This window comes from Capricornis sumatraensis, chromosome 3 (assembly GCF_032405125.1).
Source record: "Capricornis sumatraensis isolate serow.1 chromosome 3, serow.2, whole genome shotgun sequence".
In the NCBI taxonomy this organism is placed as follows: Eukaryota; Metazoa; Chordata; class Mammalia; order Artiodactyla; family Bovidae; genus Capricornis; species Capricornis sumatraensis.
This window is the reverse complement of record NC_091071.1, coordinates 22,947,980-22,968,327: the sequence shown is the minus strand read 5'-3', so window position 1 is coordinate 22,968,327 and position 20,348 is coordinate 22,947,980. Positions and strand designations below refer to the sequence as shown.

At 38.6% G+C, this 20,348-nt stretch overlaps 2 protein-coding genes across 3 annotated transcripts in view; one reads left to right on the top strand and one right to left on the bottom strand.

The window, feature by feature from the left end:
- Positions 1–449: 449 nt before the first annotated feature.
- On the bottom strand, positions 450–2,000 carry LOC138075996 (N-chimaerin). Of its 2 annotated transcripts, XM_068968145.1 has the most exons (2): positions 1,440–2,000; positions 450–1,373 (listed from the first exon to the last, which is right to left on the bottom strand). In XM_068968145.1, the coding sequence occupies exons 1-2, from the start codon at positions 1,998–2,000 to the stop codon at positions 621–623; spliced, it is 1,314 nt and encodes a 437-aa protein (XP_068824246.1). In that variant the 3' UTR covers positions 450–620. The 2 variants fall into 2 exon arrangements, with proteins under 2 accessions (XP_068824246.1, XP_068824245.1); XM_068968144.1 differs by having other exon boundaries at positions 450–2,000.
- Positions 2,001–2,203: 203 nt separating this feature from the next.
- Positions 2,204–20,348, top strand: part of LOC138076172 (phospholipid-transporting ATPase ABCA3-like) — a 215,958-nt gene continuing 197,813 nt past the window's right edge. Inside the window, exons 1-4 of the mRNA XM_068968393.1 lie at positions 2,204–2,306; positions 2,638–2,897; positions 18,878–18,994; positions 19,309–19,426. Coding sequence (XP_068824494.1) covers positions 2,204–2,306; positions 2,638–2,897; positions 18,878–18,994; positions 19,309–19,426 — 598 coding nt within the window. The remainder of the gene's footprint in view (positions 2,307–2,637; positions 2,898–18,877; positions 18,995–19,308; positions 19,427–20,348) is intronic.

Sequence of the window (20,348 nt, the reverse complement as noted above, 5' to 3'; positions counted from 1 at the left end):
TGTGTGTTGCACGTTTTTTTATTGGTAGAGATAATTTACTAAAGTAACAAATCTGAGAACACATTTTGCTTTTGCTGGAAAGAAAGTACAATGTTAGAGAAGAACTAAGAGAAACCAGAAATGAAGCATTTGAGAAAAGTAGGCATATGTTATAGTCTAGGGCAATGCAGCAGCCAGAGGTTCTGTTTTCTCCATTTGTGTGCATGTGTATAGAAGCATCAGAAACCAATGACATAGGACCCAAAAGCAAAGTCACGACAGATCTACTCTGCGAAACATGCTGAGTTACAACCACAGGCGACCCAGGATGAAGGGGCGGTGCAGGCTTGGTGTCTCCTTTGTATGGGGTTCCCTTGCCAAACAGGGGGCTAATCATGCAATAGCTTGAGTTTCTCTGAACATGATAAACACCCAAGATTACTAGAACTGGAAAGCGTGTGTTCACTGTTTACAAGGACAGCTGAGCGGTGCTATGAAAACAATGGGAGGTTCCTTCATTTTAATCTGGTTATATGCCCAAACTTCTAACCAAGAAATAATTCAGCTATAAGAGCCAATTAAATTACTATAAAACATTCCTTCATCTGTAAAACATTTCCTTTTTCCTTCAAGCTAAAAATTTAAAATAAAATGTCTTCGTTTTTGATAAGCAGCTCCACCACCAGTCTCTGATATCGTATATCGTTCAGGGCAGCCATGGCGTCTAGTTCTGGAGATCTCATGAGTGTCGGGCCGAAAACAATCCCAAGGTTCTTTGCGTTCATCAGATTCTCCTTTTCGTGGAGGGTGACTCTCTTCAGATGTGCCATGAGGTACCGGAGGGTTTCGCAGTGAGCAGGCAGCAGCAGTTTCAGTGCTTCGTGAAGGGTTTCTAATTGCTCATCAGGATCCATAATTTTGGCGGACTCTATAAACTTAGGGTAGGCGTCATATGTGATGAGTGGAATTGGCAAATCCCTGAAGTACAGTTTCAGTGCACCAGTGATAATGTTGATATCTTCATACATGTTCACAGAAATATCTGCTTTCTCACCATCTCTGTCAAAAGCCATCTTGACATCTTCAATTAGGTCACTAAATCCTGAGACTCGGTACAGTCCTTCAGAATTAAGACCTCGAGACTCAATCTCCCTGATGCACATGTCCACCACCATGGGCCGCTTAGTGATGTGGGCTTTCACGAGTGTCGTCAGGTCACAGCTGTACACCTTCTTGACGTGTTTCAAGTCTGGCTTACAGTCATTTGGGACCATCTTGGAACACTGCTTATGAACATTCAAACCGCAATCTGCACATTTCACTCCCTGAGCAATGAGCCCCCACATGAAGTTGGCACAGTATTCACACCAGTGTGGCCCTCTGAATGTATGGACCTTGAAATTGTGGACCTTTTCATATTTTGGAATTTGTTCGTTTTCTTTCAGAGTTGCTCTTCTAACAAGTGATGTCAACCTTTTCTCTGACACCCCATCCTGGCCTGTAGAATCTTTTTCATCAAGTGTTTCTTTCAGGACTGGCATATGTTTTTGGTATGCTGGCTCTCTGTTTAAGGTTGTGTATCCTATGTGCTCATAAATTGGGTTTATCGTCATCTTGGCAATGTATTCTGCTGCTTTGGTTTCAATATAGAGAGTAATCAATCCATCAGTCACCAGATCGTGGATGGACTCAAAGCGCTTCTCCCCAACAAAGTGCTTTCCATCGTAGTAGAGCCTGAAGTTTCTGGTTTGACTTCCAAATCTTAAAGCCAAAGTGTAGGTTCCTGGCTGACGCTGGCTCTCCCGAATGAGGTAGCTCCCCTCAGCTACACTCAAGAGCTGGTCTGCAGCTTCTCGGGAGATCATGCCGTGAAACTCTCTTCCGTAATACTTTGGTCTATTTTCTACCTCATTAGTACAGGTAATTCTCCGAGGATGAGGGGCTTCTTGTTGCAGTTGATATAAGTAAGATTTCCAAACAGGAGGTCTATATTCATCTGTATCAAACAGGGTCAGGGCCATTGTAAAGGCGCTCGCCAACTGCTCGCCGCCGCCCGCCGGTCCACGCGCTCCTCCCAGGCTGGCCGGGGATCACCTCATCGGCCCGACGCGCTCACACCTCGGAGGGAGCAAGGAGTCGGAGGGGCGTGGTGGGGGCGCGGGCGCGGGGAGGCTGCAGGCCGGGAGGCAGGGGGCCGGAGGTGGGGAGGCTTGGCCGCGGCGCAATGGCAGACGGAGAGGCGGCGCCGCAGTGGCGGCGACGGCGGGGAGAGGAGCAGCCTCGCAGAACCCCCGGCGGGGTGCGCTCACTCTGCATCCCGCGGCCTCGCAGACGCCATCTTGCGATAGCGTCTCCCACTCAGAATAAATTTTTAAAAAGAAGAAAAGTATATCTGATATTTCCTTGAATTCTCATTTTTTTTGACTGATAATACTGCATAAACCAACTGTAACATTTAGATGAAAGTATTTTAGTTTGGGGAAGGTGGTAATGCAATTCCATGCTATTTATTATCTCTTTATGTTCAAAACTATTATAAGTTATGTGAATTTGCTTTGTTTTATGAGTTAAAGACTTAGAATTACCTGAATTGCCTTCTGTGCTTGCCTTGCTGTTTCCTAATATACTGAACTTAGCAATCTTTGTTTTTTCACTTAGAGTACTACAAAGACGGATTCCTGCTTGTGCAGCATGCCTTAGATAAGGCCATCATTGTGTACCATAATGGCAGAGCTGCGGAAATGTTATTTGAAAATGTCATCATTTTTGTTGGCAGATTTCCATACCCTGCTTATTATAAAGATCAATTTTTTTTAAGTTTTTTATCTCTTTTCCCTTTAGCAGTTTTACTTATATTTTCTCTAACTGAACTTACTCTTATCAGGACCATTGTTATGGAAAAGGAAACCAGATTAAAGGTAAATTCACTTTCTTTGTTTCATTTTGGGCCTGTGGAACAGATTTATGCATAGATTTGGACTATGTCTATACATTTGTTACTAATGAATGATTATAACACTATAGCAATATACAAATATAGATTGGGCATAGAATATATATATACTATGTCATTTGTCATTTGCTGGTGTTTTTCTTTTATCTAAATTCTTGATCTGGCTTGAAATTTTATTGACTATTTGAATAGAATACTATGAAGAGAAATCATATATTAAATATCCTGAATCTTCTTTGGAATAAAATGAACAAAAAAATAATCATACATGCTTATAAATTATGACCTTAATATATACTTCAATTCCAAGATTTGAGGATCTTTTTAATATCAAGTCAAATCAAGATCATATTATAAAGAGCAGTGTCTCTAAAATCAGAGAGAAAGCCATTAATTTATCCATCTATCCATTAATTTGCAACCCTGTACTGTAGCCCACCATGCTGCTCTGCCCATGGGATTCTCCAGGCAAGTATACTGGAGTGGGTTGCCATGTGCTGCTGCTAAGTCGCTTCAGTCGTGTCTGACTCTGTGCAACCCCATAGACGGCAGCCCACCAGGCTCCCCCGTCTCTGGGATTCTTCAGGCAAGAACACTGGAGTGGGTTGCCATTTCCTTCTCCAATGCATGAAAGTGAAAAGTGAAAGTGAAGTTGCTCAGTCATGTCCGACTCCTAGCGACCCCATGGACTGCAGCCTACCAGGCTCCTCCATCCATGGGATTTTCCAGGCAAGAGTACTGGAGTGGGGTGCCATTGCCTTCTCCAGGGTTGCCATGTATCACCCTCTAAATCACCCAGGTTGAAACCTAAGTCTTATCAGTGTAGTATAGTATATGTAGCACCTGAGTACTGCTATTTCCTACCCCTATAACTTTTGGGCAACTTTCTTAACTTCTCTGGGCCTCATTTGTAAAATGGAGGTAAAAATACTCTTACCACATAGAGTTGTGTGATAATTAAAGAGATCTTAATTGTTAGCACATAGGAAATATTATGTAGCTATCAATGGTTAGTTATCTTTCCATTCCCTTTGTCCCCTGTGTGCAGCGTGTGTCAACCAGCATACATTCTGTTCCTTTCTCTCCATGTTTGGAAATGTCATTTTCTACTGCAAGCTCTTGTTAATTTTTCATCATCTAGCCATTTCCCTGACTATCACATATTTTTCTCTTTTTTCCTCCTTAGTGAATAATCTCCTTGAAGTCTATTTTCAACTTTAAACTTCAGCTTGCTAATTTTCTCTCTGTGTCTCCAGGACCTGTTACACAAATGTTGATCATGTAGTTTAAATTATTTGTTATTTTATTTTTCATTTAAAAACTTGAATTAAAATAAATACATACCAATGTGTACAGATTTTTGAAACATGAACTCACAACTACTGTTCCAGCCAAGAAATAGAATATTGCCTGCAATCTGGACACCCCTTTGCATCCCATCTAAATAACTACATCTCTCTTCTCTAAAAATAGTTACTATTTAAATTCTAAAATTGTATATTAGTGTTGCCTGGTTTAAAAACTTTATTTAAATAGAACCATATAATAGCCATTCTTTTGTTTCGGTGGGAGCTATTGACGTTTTCTGTATAGATGCAATGTGGCCATTTTCATTGTTGTGTGTTACACTTTATGACTATACCACAGTTTGTCACTATTGCTGATGAATATTTAGTTGTTCAAGTATTGGCCTATTAGAGTAAACCAATGTGAATATTTTTTTTTAAATGAAGCTGTAGGTTTATTCAATAAGAGTTGAGAGGCCCCCAATATAATGTTAAATGAAAAAAAGCATATCCTGAAACAATGCAGATATCCCATTTTTGCAAAAAGCATGTGTATCAGAGAAAAAAACCAGATATTTGCTAATATATTAGCAATAGTTTTTCTCTCAGTGAAATATTCCCTTTTATACTTTTTTTATTTTAAATTTATTTATTTTTTATTGAAAGATATATTTTGGTGAAGATGTGCAACCTAAGATTAAGATTGGTAGAGTATAAAATATACATATTTTCAACCTTGTTAAATAAAGTGAATTTTTTTTCTAAAAAATTCATTTGTGCTAATTCATTCTCTTATCAGTAATGTAAAAGAGTTTTACTCTTGTTCCATAAGTATGCCAACAATTGGTGGTATTAGCCTTTTAAACTTTCAACCATTCTGGAAAGGGTATAGTGGTAAACTCATTGTGGTTTTAATTTAATTTTCCTTGTCAACTAATGATGTTGAACACTTTTTCACATGCTTTTTGGCTACATGGATATTCTCTTTTGTGAACTGAACCCACTTTTCTGTTGGGTTGTGTCTTTTCTCATTGATTTTCATTGATTCTTTATATATTTTGGATACAAGCTCTTTATGTGATGTATGTATTGCAAGTATGTTCTCCCAACCTGTAACTTGCTTTAATGGTGTCTTTGACTTGTAAAAGTTCTGAAATTTAAAGCAATAAAGTCTTTTCCTTTATGATTCCTGCTTTCTGTGGCCAGTTTTTGCTGGCTGAGTTTCCCTACATTCTCTTCCTTGCTGTTCTTTAGACCTTCTTTTTTTCTAATCTTTGCACATAAGCCTCTAAATTTAAGTCAAATCAACTTTTGTTACAACCTATAAGTTGAAATACAGTGTTTTCTTTATCATATATTTCATAATAGTTTCTAGTTTCTTTGTTAATTTTTTCTTTGACCCATAGGACATTTATAAAATTTCAAGGACCATAATAAGTTTAAAATAGTGTTACAAGTTGCTTTTTAAGGATCAAAAGCTAGCAGTTTGTTTAGATCCTGATGTATCTTCGTAATAGCAATGGAAGTCATCACTATTAGTTGATGTGGTTGAAATAAAGAAATCTTCACAGATATCAATGAAAGGTATAGGTAATCTTTCCCTAAAGAGGACATTCAATTAACATACATCCACATTTACTAAATCATTAACCTCTGGTTTGGAAGCCAAAGAAAATACAATTCTCAGACCATTCAATGAAAAGAATGAAAATGTTTCTTGAATGTTTGTAATCTGTATTTTGATCAAGGATCATTCAGCAGATTTTGAAGCTCACAATTGTGAACTTAATAGAACAGAATGGTTTTTAATGTGTTTAAAAAACACAATAACATACTAGGTGCCAGCCTTTTATTTCAGTTTTTTAAAATTTTATTGAAACATGCCTTATGGACTAGAATATAGCCAATTTTAACAAATGCTATGTTATCACATGTGCACTGAAAAACAATTTGTGCTGAGCATTAAAAGGGTGCAGTTTTCTGTACATATTACATCAATTTTGTTATTCACATTGTTCATGTTTGTTTTATCTATTAGTTGTTATCAGTTATTGTGAGAAGTATAGTAAATATCTACCTTTATGTTTATTATTATTATTTTTTTTTTACTTTACAATATTGTATTGCCATACATCAACATGAATCCACCATGGGTGTACATGTGTTCCCCATTATTTTTAAATATTTATTTATTTTTAATTGATTGATGATTGGTTTATAATATTGGTTCAATTTCTGTTTTACATCAACATAAATTAACCATAGGTGTACATATGTCCTCTCCCTCTTGAATCTCCCTCCAACCTCCCACCCATTCCCACCCCTCTAAGTTGAGTTGTCTAATTTTTCCTTTTAATTGTCAGTTTTAGCTTTATACATGTTGATGTTACATGTAGGGGACCCAGTACATGGGATTTGCTTATTTTCACCTGTTTTGCATGACTTGACTTATTTCTTCACAGAGAGCCTTGTCCACCAATGTTATCACCTTGTCTTCTATTAATAACATTGCTGGTTGTTTTAAACTCCCTTCTAAGGAACAGGGTTTGGAATGGCAAATGTTATCCCTGCATTGGGAGCTAGTTCTATTCATTTCTGGGCTCAAAGAAAGAGCTTGTGTCATGGAGTGAGGGATCTTTCATCCACAGTGGCTTCATGGAATCCTCAGGTCACCCAACTCAGAAACTCAGGGAAGTTGTCAACCAGCCAGCTGAACTTTGACCATGGAGTGAAGAGACAATAAAGAGTTGACATAAATAAATTTCGTTGCCTTTCTCCCTGCAGTGGACTATCTTAAGGCCTGATGCTTCCATTTGACTTAGTGGAATAGTAGCATTTGAATACATTTCTTTTTATCAGCCTGTGGCCAGTATGCTAAACACATTACATTCAATTTTTTTTTCTCTCCTTCACATCTTAATTCTCTCATTCTTGCTATTCTATGAATGAACCTCCTGATAAAGTCTTAGCATGTAAGCTTTGCTTAGGCTGTATTTTTCAGTCCTTCCAGGCTGAAGTACTTTTTTGTTAGGTGTGTGTGGATTTCTAATGGTTATCTCTTCCAACTTGTTTAAAGATTTTGTTGTTGTTGTTCAGTTGCTCAGTTGTGTCTGACTCTTTGTGACCTAAATAGACCGCAATATGTCAGGCTTCCCTGTCCTTCACCATCTCCCAGAGTTTACTCAAACACATAGCCACTGAGTCGGTGATGCTATCCAACCATCTCATCCTCTGTGGTCCACTTCTCTTCATGCCTTCAATTTTTCCCAGCATCAGGGTCTTTTCCAGTGAGTCAGTTTTTCCCATCAGGTGACCAGAGCATTGGAGCTTCAGCTCCAGCATTAGTCCTTTCAGTGGATATTCACAGTTGATTTCGTTTAGGATTGACTAGTTTGATCTCCTTACTGTCCAAGGAACTCTCAAGTGTCTTTTCCAACACCACAGTTCAAAGGCATCAATTTTTTGGCCCTAAGCCTTTTTTATTGTCCAGCTCTCACATCTGTACATGACTACTGGAAAAACCATAGCTTTGACTATACACAACTTTGTCAGCAGAGTAATGTCTCTGCTTTTTAATATGCTGTCCAGGTTTGTCATAGCTTTTTTTTCCAAGGAGCAAGTGCCTTTTAATTTTATGTCTGCAGTCACTGTCCACAGATTTTGGAGCCCAAGAGAAAAAAGTCGGTCACTGTTCCATTGTTTCCCCATCTGTTTGCTATGAAGTGATGGGACAGGATGTCATGATCTTCATTTTGAATGTTGAGTTTTAAGCAAGCTCTTTCACTCTCTTCTTTCACTTTCATCATGAAGCTTTTTATTCCTTCTTTGCTTTCTGCCATAAGGGTGGTGTTGTCTGCATATCTGAAGTTACTGATATTTCTCCCCACAATCTTGATTCCAGCTTGTGCTTTATCCAGCCTGGCTATTCTCATAATGTACTCTGCATATAAGTTAAATAAGCTGGGTGACAATACTTTCCCAATTTGGAACCAGTCCGTTGTTACTTGTCTGATTCCAATGGTTGTTTCTTGACCTGCATAGAGGTTTCTCAGGAAGCAGGTCAGGTGGTCTGGTAAAATTTAAGAATTTTCCACAGTTTGTTGTGATCGACACAGTCAAGGACTTTAGTGTAGTAGATGTTCTTCTGGAATTCTCTTCCTTTTCCTATGATCCAATGGATGTTTGCAGTTTGATCTCTGGTTCCTCTGCCTTTTTAAGTCCAGCTTGTACATCTGGATGTTCTGGGCTCACATACTGTTGAAGTAACTGGAAGGATTTTGAACAATACTTTGCTACCATGTGAAATGAGTGCAGTTGTGCAGTAATTTGAACATTCTTTGACATTTCCCTTATTTGGTATTGAAATAAAAAATGACCTTTTCCAGTCCTGTGGGCACTGCTGAATTTTCCAAATTTGCTGGCATATTGAGCAGCACTTTAATAGCATCATCTTTTAGGATTTGAAATAGCTCAGGTGGAATTTCATCACCTCCACTAGCTTTGTTCATAGTGATGCTTCCTAAGGCCCACTTGACTTCACACTCCAGGATGTTTGGTTCTAGGTGAGTGATCACACCATCATTGTTATCTGGGTCATTAAGATCTCTCTTATATAGTTATTCTATATATTCTTACCACCTATTCTTATTATCTTCTGCTTCTCTTAGGCCCATACAGTTTCTGTCCTTTATAGTGCATCTCTTTGCATGAAATGTTCCCTTGGTGTCTCTAATTTTCTTTAAGAGCTCTCTAGTCTTTCCCATTCTATTGTTTTCCTCTATTTCTTTTAAACGTTCACTTAAAAAGGACTTCCCTGGTGGCTCAGATGGTAAAGCGTCTGTCTACCTGGGTTCGATCCTTGGGTTGGGAAGATTCCCTGGAGAAGGAAATGGCAACCTACTCCAGTACTCTTGCCTTGAAAATCTCATGGATGGAGGACCTTGGTGCAGGCCACTATCCATGGGGTCGCAAAGAGTCGAGCACGACTTAGCGACTTCACTTTCACTTTGGGGCTTCCCTGGTGGTGCAGAGGTTAAAGTGTCTGCCTACAATGTGGGAGACCTGGGTTCAATCCCTGGGTCAGGAAGATCCCCTGGAGAAGAAAATGGCAACCCATTCCAGTATTCTTGCCTGGAGAATCCCATGGACGGAGGAGCTTGGTGGGCTACAGTCCACGGGTCGCAAAGAGTAGGACACGACTGAGCAACTTCACTTTCACTTAAAAAGGCTTTCTTATCTCTCCTTGCTATTCTTTGGAACTCTTCATTCAGGTGGTTATATCTTTCTTTTTCTCCTTTGTATTTCCTTCTTTCTTCAGCTCTTTGTAAGGCCTCCTTGGACAACCATTTTACCTTTTTACATTTGCTTTTCTTGGGGATGATTTTGATCACTGCATCTTGTACAATGTTATGAACCTCCATCCCTAGTTCTTCAGGCACTCTATCAGATCTAATCCCTTGAATCGATTTGTTACTTTCACTGTATAATCACAAGGAATTTGATTTAGGTCATACCTGAAAGCCCTGGTGGTTTTCTCTATGTTCTTCAATTTAAGTCTGCATTTTGCAATAAGGAGTTTATGATCTGACAAACAAGTCAGCTCTTAGTCTTGTTTTTGCTAACTGTAGAGATCTTCATCTTCAGCTACAAAAAATACAATCAATCTGATTTCAGTATTGACCATCTGGTGATGTCCATGTAGAGTCATCTTTTGTGTTATTGGAAGAGAGTGTTTGCTATGACCAGTGCATTCTCTTGGGAAATGTTAGCCTTTGCCTTGCTTCATTTTGTACTCTAAGGCCAAGCCTGCCTGTTACTCCAGGTATCTCTTGATGGCCTACTTTTGCATTCCAGTCCCCTATAATTAAAAGGACATCTTTTTCAGTGTTAGCTCTAGAAGTTCTTGTACATCTTCATAGAACCATTCAACTTCAACTTCTTCATCATTAGTGGTTGGGTCATAGACTTGGCTTATTGTGATACTGAGTGGTTTGCCTTGGAAATGAACAGAGATCATTCTGTTGTTTTTGAGATTGCACAAAAGTAATCATTTTGATTACTATTTATTCAATTTAACTTTGTTTTCTTATTAGTTGTAATTCTCTGGTAATAAGTTGTGTAATTTTCACAGTTGGTTTGGGTTTATATTATTCACATTTGCCATTTTGTCATATATTTTGCTTCCTCACAATATATTGCTATGATTTTTGGTTAAAAAAAAAACAATTACATTTCTAAAGATATTTGAATAACAAGGTAGAAGATTTTAAGATTTAAAGAGTAAGGAAAAACGTTTTATACTTTCTTCAAAATTGGGAAAGGAGTATGTCAAGGCTGTATGTTGTCATCCTGTTTATGTAACTTATATGCAGAGTACATCATGCGAAATACTGGGCTGGATGAATCACAAGCAGGAATCAAGATTGCCAGAAGAAATATCAACAACCTCAAATATGCAGGTGCATTGCTTAGTCACCTCAGTCATATCCAACTCTTTGCGACCCCATGGACCATGGCCTGCCAGGCTCCTCTGTCCATGGGATTCTCCAGGCAAGAATACTGGAGTGGGTTGCCATTTCCTTCTCCATTGATAAAGTATGAAGCAAGTGAAGTGAGTGAAGTGAAATTGCTCAGTCATGTGACTCTTTGTGACCCCATGGACTGCAGCCCACCAGGCTCCTCCATCCATAGGATTTTCCAGGCAAGAGTACTGGAGTGGATTGCCATTTCCTTCTCCAGACAAATGTGCAGATAATACCCCTCTAAAGGCAAAATGTGAAGAGGAACTAGAATCTCTTGTTGAGGATGATAGAGTAGAGTGAAGCAGCTGGCTTAAAACTCAACATTCACAAAACTAAGATCATGGCATCCAGTCCCATCACTCTATGGCAAACAGATGAGGAAAAAGTGGAAACCATGGCAGATTTTATTTCCTTTGACTCTAAAATCACTGCAGGTTTTTCCAGTAGTCATGTACAAATGTGAGAGTTGGACCATAAATAAGGCTGAGCGCTGAAGAATTGATGCTTTCAAACTGTGATGTTGGAGAAGACTCTTGGACTATAAGGAGATCAAACCAGTCTTTCCTAAAGGAAATCAACCCTGAATATTCATTGGAAGGACTGATGCTGAAGCTGAAGCTCCAATAGTTTGGCCTCCTGATGCAAAGAGACAACTCGTTTGAAAATACCCTGATACTGGGAAAGATTGAGGGCAGGAGGAGTCAGGAACAACAGAGGATGAGATGGTTGGTTGGCATCACTGACTCAATGGACATGAGTTTGAACAAACTCCAGGAAACAGTGAAGGAGAGGGAAACCTGTTGTGCTGCAGTCCATGGGGTCACAAAGAGTTGGACACAACTTAGCTACTGAACAACAAATGTCACTCTCATTTCTTGTCTTGTTTTTCCCTTGAGCAGGTCCAGATTCATCTTTATATCTTCTTATATATTCCTTCTGCCTGATGGATTTCCTTTTTTATTTTTGGTAATGCTATTCCTCTGTTGATTTATTATTTCAGTTTTTGCATGTTTGGCAAGATCTTTATTTTGCTATCATTTTTGAAAGATACTTAAATTGTGTTAAGAATTCTAAGGCAATGATTTTGCTTGAGTACTTTAATATCTGACCTATTGTCTTGTTGCTTCAAATAAGATGGGTATTTCTGCCCATCTGTACATAATATATCCTTTTTTAATCTCCTTTTTAAGATTCTTCTTTTTTCCCCTAGTTTTCAGGAATTTGACTATGGTATGCTTTGGTCTGTTTTTTTTTCAAGTTTCCTGTGCTTAGATTTCCTGGAGCTTTTTGTATCTGTAGATTAGATTTTAAACTTTTTAGTGTAGATTTATAGATTTTAATATTTTTATTGCTGTTTAACGGTATTACCTGAGTTAATAGTTTCTAACAGCACACATTTTTTATTTCACACTTTTTATGTGTTGAAATCAAGGAAGGCTTAGCTGGGTTTTCTGCAGGATTGCAATCAAGGTATTACCCAAGGATATAGACTCACTGGGGCTTTCCAAGTGGCACAGTTTTAAGGAATATGCCTGCCAATGCAGAAGATGCAAGAGATGTGAGTTCAATCCATGGGTTGGGAAAATTCCCTGGAGAAGAAAATGGCAACCCACTCCAGTATTCTTGTCTGGAAAATTCCATGGACAGAGGAACCTGGTAGGTTATACAGTCCACAGGATTACAAAGAGTTGGGCACAACTGAGCACACACACATGTAAACTCACTGAACCTCAACTAGGAGAAGAATCACTTTTAAGCTTATGTAGTTGTTAGTAGAATTCAATTCCTTATGGTTGTAGTACTGAATATTTTAGTTTCTTTTTGGCTGTGGGCCAGATTCTACCCTCAATAATTTGCCTCAATAACGTTAGGTCCTTCTAAAATGGCCAACAGCATCATCAAATTTAGCAAGGGAGAGAGTCTCAGAGTGGGACAAGTGCTATAATCCTTGTAACATAATCACAGAAGTGACATTTAATCCCTCTTGCCACATTCTGTTGGTTAAAACAACTTGCATGACCCATTCATACAAGGGGAGTTCACAAAGAATTGTGAACACCAAAGGGTAGAGACATTAGGCCCAACTCTGAAATTGCATGACATACCTGGTAAGTTTTTAATTGGAGGTCAGACATTGTAAATATTATTTTGTAGAGACTTGGATTTTTCTGTATTCTATATTCCTCAGTTTTATTTTGAGACTGAGTTAAGTAATCTGGAAACAATATTATTCTTTGGAGTCTTGCTTTTAAATTTCTAATATGTAGAACAAGACAGGCATTTATTCCAGGACAGCAGGCAACTCATCTGGGGGCAAGTTTGCTCCCAGAGGACATTTGGTAATGTCTAAAGATTTAATTTTCCAGTTTATTGTGATTGACACAGTAAAAGGCTTTGGCATAGTCAATAAAGCAGAAATAGATGTTTTTGTGGAACTCTCTTGCTTTTTCGATGATCCAGTGGATGTTGGCAATTTGATCTCTGGTTCCTCTGCCTTTTCTAAAACCAGCTTGAACATCTGGAAGTTCATGGTTCATGTATTGCTGAAGCCTGTCTTGGAGAATTTTGAGCATTACTTTTCTAGTGTGTGAGATCAGTGCAATTGTGTAGTAGTTTGAGCATTCTTTAGCATTGCCTTTCTTTGGGATTGGAATGAAAACTGACCTTTTCCAGTCCTGTGGCCACTGCTGAGTTTTCCAAATTTGCTGGCATATTGAGTGCAGCACTTTCACAGCATCATCTTTCAGGATTTGAAATAGCTCCACTGGAATTCCATCACCTCCACCAGCTTTGTTTGTAGTGATGATTTCTAAGGCCCACTTGACTTCACATTCCAGGATGTCTGGCTCTACATGAGTGATCACACCATCATGATTATCTGGGTCGTGAAGATCTTTTTTGTACAGTTCTTCTGTGTATTCTTGCCACCTCTTCTTAATATCTTCTGCTTCTGTTAGGTCCACACCATTTCTGTCCTTAATCAAGCCCATCTTTGCATGAAATGTTCCCTTGGTATCTCTAATTTTCTTGAAGAGATCTCTAGTCTTCCTCATTCTGTTGTTTTCCTCTATTACTTTGCATTGATCACTGAGGAAGGCTTTCTTATCTCTTCCTGCTATTCTTTGGAATTCTGCATTCAGATGCTTATATCTTTCCTTTTCTCCTTTGCTTTTCACTTCTCTTCTTTTCACAGCTATTTGTAAGGCCTCCCCAGACAGCCATTTTGCTTTTCTGCAATTCTTTTCCATGGGGATGGTCTTGATCCCTGTCTCCTGTACAATGTCATGAACCTCCGTCCATACTTCATCAGGCACTCTATCTATCAGATCTAGTCCCTTAAATCTGTTTCTCACTTCCACTGTATAATCATAAGGGATTTGATTTAGGTCATACCTGAATGGTCTAGTGGTTTTCCCTACTTTCTTCAATTTAAGTCTGAATTTGGCAATAATGAGCTCATGATCTGAGCCACAGTCAGCTCCCAGTCTTGTTTTTGCTGACTGTATAGAGCTTCTCCATCTTTGGCTGCAAAGAATATAATCAATCTGATTTTGGTGTTGACCATCTGGTGATGGGAATCTGAAAGAGATGGGAATGCCAAACCACCTGACCTGCCTCTTGAGAAACCTATATGCAAGTCAGGAAGCAACAGTTAGAACTGGACATGGAACAACAAACTGCTTCCAAATAGGAAAAGGAATACATCAAGGCTGTATATAGTCACCCTGCTTATTTAACTTCTATGCAGAGTACATCATGAGAAATGTTGGGCTGGAGGAAGCACAAGCTGGAATCAAGATTGTCGGGAGAAATATCAATAACCTCAGATATGCAGATGACACCACCCTTATGGAAGTAAGTGAAGAGGAACTAAAATGCCTCTTGATGAAAGTGAAAGAGGAGAGTGAAAAAGTTGGCTTAAAGCTCAACATTCAAAAAACGAAGATCATGGCATCTGGTCCCATCACTTCATGGGAAAGAGATGGGGAAACAGTGGAAACAGTGTCAGACTTTAGTTTTTGGGGCTCCAAAATCACTTCAGATGGTGATTGCAGCCATGAAATTAAAAGATGCTCACTCCTTGGAAGAAAAATTTTGACCAACCTAGATAGCATATTGAAAAGCAGAGACATTACTTTGTCAACAAAGGTCTGTCTAGTCAAGGCTATGGTCTTTCCTGTGGTCATGTATGGATGGGAGAGTCGGACTGTGAAGAAAGCTGAGCACCGAAGAATTGATGCTTTTGAACGTGGTGTTAGACTAGACTGAGAGTCCCTTGGACTGCAAGGAGATCCAACCAGTCCATTCTAAAGAAGATTAGCCCTGGGTGTTCTTTGGAAGGAATGATGCTAAAGCTGAAACTCCAGTACTTTGGCCACCTCATGCAAAGAGTTGACTCATTGGAAAAGACTCTGATGCTGGGAGGGATTTGGGGCAGGAGGAGAAGGGAACAACAGAGGATGAGATGGCTGGATGGCATCATGGACTCGATGGACGTGAGTTTGAGTGAACTCCAGGAGTTGGTGATGGACAGGGAGGCCTGGAGTGCTGTGATGCATGAAGTTGCAAAGAGTCGGACATGACTGAGTGACTGAACTGAACTAAAAGACATTAATACACTGAGAACTATTGCTCCTGGCACCTAGTAAGCTGAGGCCAAGGATGCTGTTAAACATTCTATAATGTACAATGAGGAATTACTCCAAAATAGAAATACCACTAAGTGAGAAGTCCCAATGTATATGAGGCACTTAGGACAATATTTTGCACTGAATATGTTTCCAGTAGTACTGAGGTTAAGAAATGCAGGTCTACAGCTAAATCTATATTAACACAAAATCCTTATAGATAGCCTACCTATGCAGAGAAGGCAATGGCACCCCACTCCAGTACTCTTGCCTGGAAAATCCCAAGAACGGAGGAGCCTGATAGGCTGCAGTCCATGGGGTCGCTAAGAGTCAGACATGACTGAGCGACTTTACTTTCACTTTTCACTTTCATGCATTGGAGAAGGAAATTGCAACCCACTCCAGTGTTCTTGCCTGGAGAATCCCAGGGATGGGGGAGCCTGGTGGGCTGCCGTCTGTGGGGTCACACGGAGTCGGACACGACTGAAGTGACTTAGCAGCACCAGCAGCCTACCTATGACCTATAAATACTGTATTAACACAGTATTAACACAAAATCCTTATAGTCTACCTATGACCTATAAATTACATGGTTTTACTCTTTGGGGAAAACAAGAAATATTTCTAGGCAAATGTGAGCTCTAGATATTTTTATCTCTAATTCTTAAAATGGTTCTTTTCACTACCCTGGGACATTTCTCACACATATATGCTGGTGAATACTAAAAAGTCTATAAGAGCGCCTTCCAAAGATCTCTGGAAATCTGTCTCTGATTAACCCTGTTATTTGGCTGTGCAAACTTCAGCCACTTTGTCCTCCCTGGATTCCCAGCCCTGTCTTCTCCTGTCAGGGACATTGCTGGGTTCTCACTCCAGTTAGCTGGGCAACTAGTTAGCAACTAGCTGGGTGAGCATAGGGCTTATCTCAATGTTTCTCTCCTCTAAAGGATTACTGTCCTTTATCACCAGGTCATGGAAAAATTAAGATGTCTTAAAAATTAACTGTCACTTTACATCAATCATTTTTATTTTTAATTGAAATATAATTGATGTATAACATTTGTATTTGTTTTAGGTATACAACATAATGATTTAATATATGCATGCCTTGTGAAATGATTACCACAATAGATTTAGGTAATATCCATCACCATATATTAATACATTTTGTGTGTATGTGGTGAGAACTTTTTGAGATTGCTTTCTTAGCAACTTTCAATATACAATACTGTATAGTTAACTGTTATCATTGTGCTATGCATTAATTCCCAGGACATATTTATCTTGTAACTGGAAATTTGTAACTATTAACCACCTTCACCCATCCCCCACCACAAACCTCTGGCAAACACCAATCTGTTCTTGATATTTCATACAAGATTTTTCTTAGATTTCATATGCAAGTAATATCATACAGTGCTTAACTTTCTCCATCTGACTCATTTCCCTAGGCATAACACCCTCAAAGTCCATTCATGTTGTTGTGAATGCAAGAGTTCCTTATTTTCTATGGCTGTATTATTCCATTCTCTCTCTCTCTTTCTCTCTCTCCCTCTCTCTCTTGTTGTTTCTAGCTGGAGGGTAAATCTGGTCCCATTTGCCCCATCTAGCTCAGAAGGGGAAGCATTCTCTGAATGTTTTGTTTTCTATTAGATATCTTGTATGAGGGAACAGTAGAGACAGTGTCCTCCTATCTAAGGGTCTTGGCTAGTTGTTGCCTTAGCTGCTACTTTGTTGTTCAGTCACTAAGTTGTGTTTGACTCTTTTGCAACCCCATAGACTGTGGCCCACCAGGCTCCTCTGTCCATGAGATTTTCCAGGCAAGAATACTGGATTGGATTGCCATTTCCCTCTCCAGGGGATCTTCCCAACCCAGGGATGGAACCCACATCTCCTGCATTGGCAGGCAGATTCTTTACCACTGAGTCACCAGGGAAGCCCGGCTGCTTTATTTTAGTCAGTTTCAATTCCTTACTGGTTGAAAATACAGGCACTGAATTCCAAATTATTTTTCTTTTAAAATATCATGGCTATTACAGTGCATGTTTAATACAAAACAAAATAGACATGGAAAACAAGACTATCTGTCATAAATCCCTGGGTTACTCACCCAGTGCAAAATCTTTTAAGATTTAGTGTATTTTTCTCTGTTTTCTTTCTCTCAGTGTGTGCATGTGGACATTACACATCTCCACATTAAAGTTTGGCTACCTGTGAGGTTTTAGTGTCATGTAAATTACTTCACTGTCAACTTTCTCGTTTTGATTTTTTTGTTGAAACTGGCTTCAAAGGACTATTTTGTCACCAATTCTTAGTAAATCTGTTATTTTAAAGTTTTCCAATCTCTTAATTAATACTTTATTTCCTTATATGGTTCCTTTGCATAATAAAATGTACCTTAATTCATTGCAAGGACATTGGAAAGCAATCAAATATAGTAGGAAACATCTATTTTTAATCACCCCTGGAAACTACTACCACTAATTTTGCTTTGTTAAATAGCTGTTTAAATTAAAATGATCATCTTGTAACTAAATTTTGATCTGCCTTTGTTAAAACTTGAAATATCAAGTGTCTGTATCCATTGACTTCTGATGAATTATAGTTTATGAAACTCATTGCTAAAACTGTGAACTCTTTCTTGCTCATAGTTTTATTCAAATTTTAGTATTCATAAATGAGGACACTGAGACAGAGAGAGGTAAAGGAGCTGGCTTAAGGTCTTTTTATTGCCAAGGGGCAAGTCAGGATTCAAACACAGGGAGTCTGTCTCCAGTCTGTGCTTGTGCAGGGAAAAGTAGCCTCTGAAATAAGGAGAAGCAGCATGATAGAACAGGAGGAGCGCAGAGCAGGGAGTTTGCTGCTGTATAAATTTGTAAAAGCAACTTACCCTCTCTGGGTCTGGTTTTCTGATCTGTAAAATTGGAGGGGTTTGGTTTAAATTAGAGATTTGCAAACTTTTCCTGTATAAGACAGTATAATATTTTAGGTTCTACAGACCATTTCACAGCTATCAACTCTACTGTTGTAGGATGAAAGCAGCCACAGACAATACAGAAGTGAATAAGCATGGCTCTATGTCAACAAAACTTTATTTACAAAAAATATGAGGCAGACTGGATTTGGCCCATGGGCTGTAGATTTCCCTGCTTTCATCTATAATGATATTAAAAGTTATTTACTTTCTTCCAATATGTCCTGAGACATCATAATGGGAAAAGTGATCCTAGATTTTATGTTTCAAATTTCTAATTAACTGTTTCTTAGATTAGAACCGTAACTGGTAAGTTACTCAAAATTCCAGTTTGGAAATCACAGCATTGTCATTCACTAGGTTAAATGATTCCGATCAGGTCATTTGACTATTCTGAGACTTGGTTTCTTTGCAGAATGACAATGATGATATTTAACCTACAAAAGTTTTTATGGGGATTAAGTCAGATAATATTTGTGATTGTGTTTTGAAAATATCACTTTCACGGTATTTGTTCTGTGTTGACTCTCCCACAGGAGTACCAGTTCATGATAGGGCTCAGTAATGGTATGCTCTGGGCATCTTATTTTGTCACGTTCCTTCTGATGTTTTTAATTATCATCTGTATACTGTGCGTGATTTTATGTGTCAAGGCAAGTATCTGTTTGAATGCATCATGCTGCAGCTACACTTTGAGAGGGATAAAATAATTGTGGGTGGGAGCTGCGTGGTTTGGGTTGCAAAAGAATAGATGTGTTTATCATTGACCCTCTGGGGAATTCAGAAGCTGCTCAGTCTATCAGCAGACACAAACCATTGATCCCTTCTGTGGGAAATGAGTTATTTAGTTAGATTTTGCCATTTCATTTGGGGGTACGGAAATGTTTTAAGGCTGTTTTATTTCACCTCCTTGTTTTCCTGTGACACCACTTCCAGTGACTAAACTGGTTTCACAATTGTGTTGTAGATTGCACCTATAGTTATCCTCAGAAACAGTGACCCGTCCCTCATCTTTGTCTTTTTCCTGTGTTTTGTCGTGGCCACCATAACCTTCGGCTTTCTGATTACCACATTCTTCAGTAAAAGTGAGTACAAGACTCCCTCTGTGAAACATTTTAACTGTTTCAGTTGACTAAAAGAGGATTTTATATGGTAGTTTCTTCTAAGTTTTAGTTGCCACTTCATATAGAGCTTCTGCTTGCATTCTAAATTTGTCTAAAAATATACATGTCATATAAACGTGAAGTGATTTGAGAGGAAGGACAAAAATTAGTGAAAATTACTATATTAATAGCATAGGATGCATAGGAAACGAGAATAAAAATCAACATAAGATCACATGTGACAAGAGGATATAAACTAAAATATGGTCATGTGAAAGCATTTATTTATTCATTCACTCACTCAATGAAGTCTTTGGATCACTTATCACATACCTGGAACATTATCAAATATACCAAAAAAAAAAAAAAAAAAAGAATTTTCTGCCCTGTTCTCACTTACAAGAGGGATGTGTGACTGAATAAATTCAAACTGGCCTAGTTAGGGAATTTGTAGAATTACTTCTCCTGTGGTCATTTTCTATTATTTATTTTAAAAATAAGTAAAATATGTTTTTCAGAAAACAAACCTTCACCGTTTTTTTGCTTTTATATCTATCTTATATGCTAAACAATTAAAATATTGCCTTCTTTCAACCATGTAGGGCACAAGTAACATGAAGCAAATGTTTTATGGTAGAGAAATTTGTATTTTTATTATTTTCAGCAGCAACACTGCTGTTGGCTTGTTCTTACAAAATAGAGCAAAATAACTACACTCTACCACAGAGCATAGGAAAGCTATGGGTGGAGAGAATTATGTCAAAGTAAACCTGAAGATAGTGGCAGTGGTTTAGTCACTAAGCTGTGTCTGACTCTTGCCACTGCACGCTTGGTAGCCTGCCAGGAGTCTCTGTCCATGGGAATTCCCAGGCAGGAATACTGGTGTGTGTTGCTTGAAGGTGAC

Coding starts and splice junctions, on each gene's coding strand:
- LOC138075996 (XM_068968144.1), bottom strand. CDS start 2,000: ATGGCCCTGACCCTGTTTGATACAGATGAATATAGACCTCCTGTTTGG.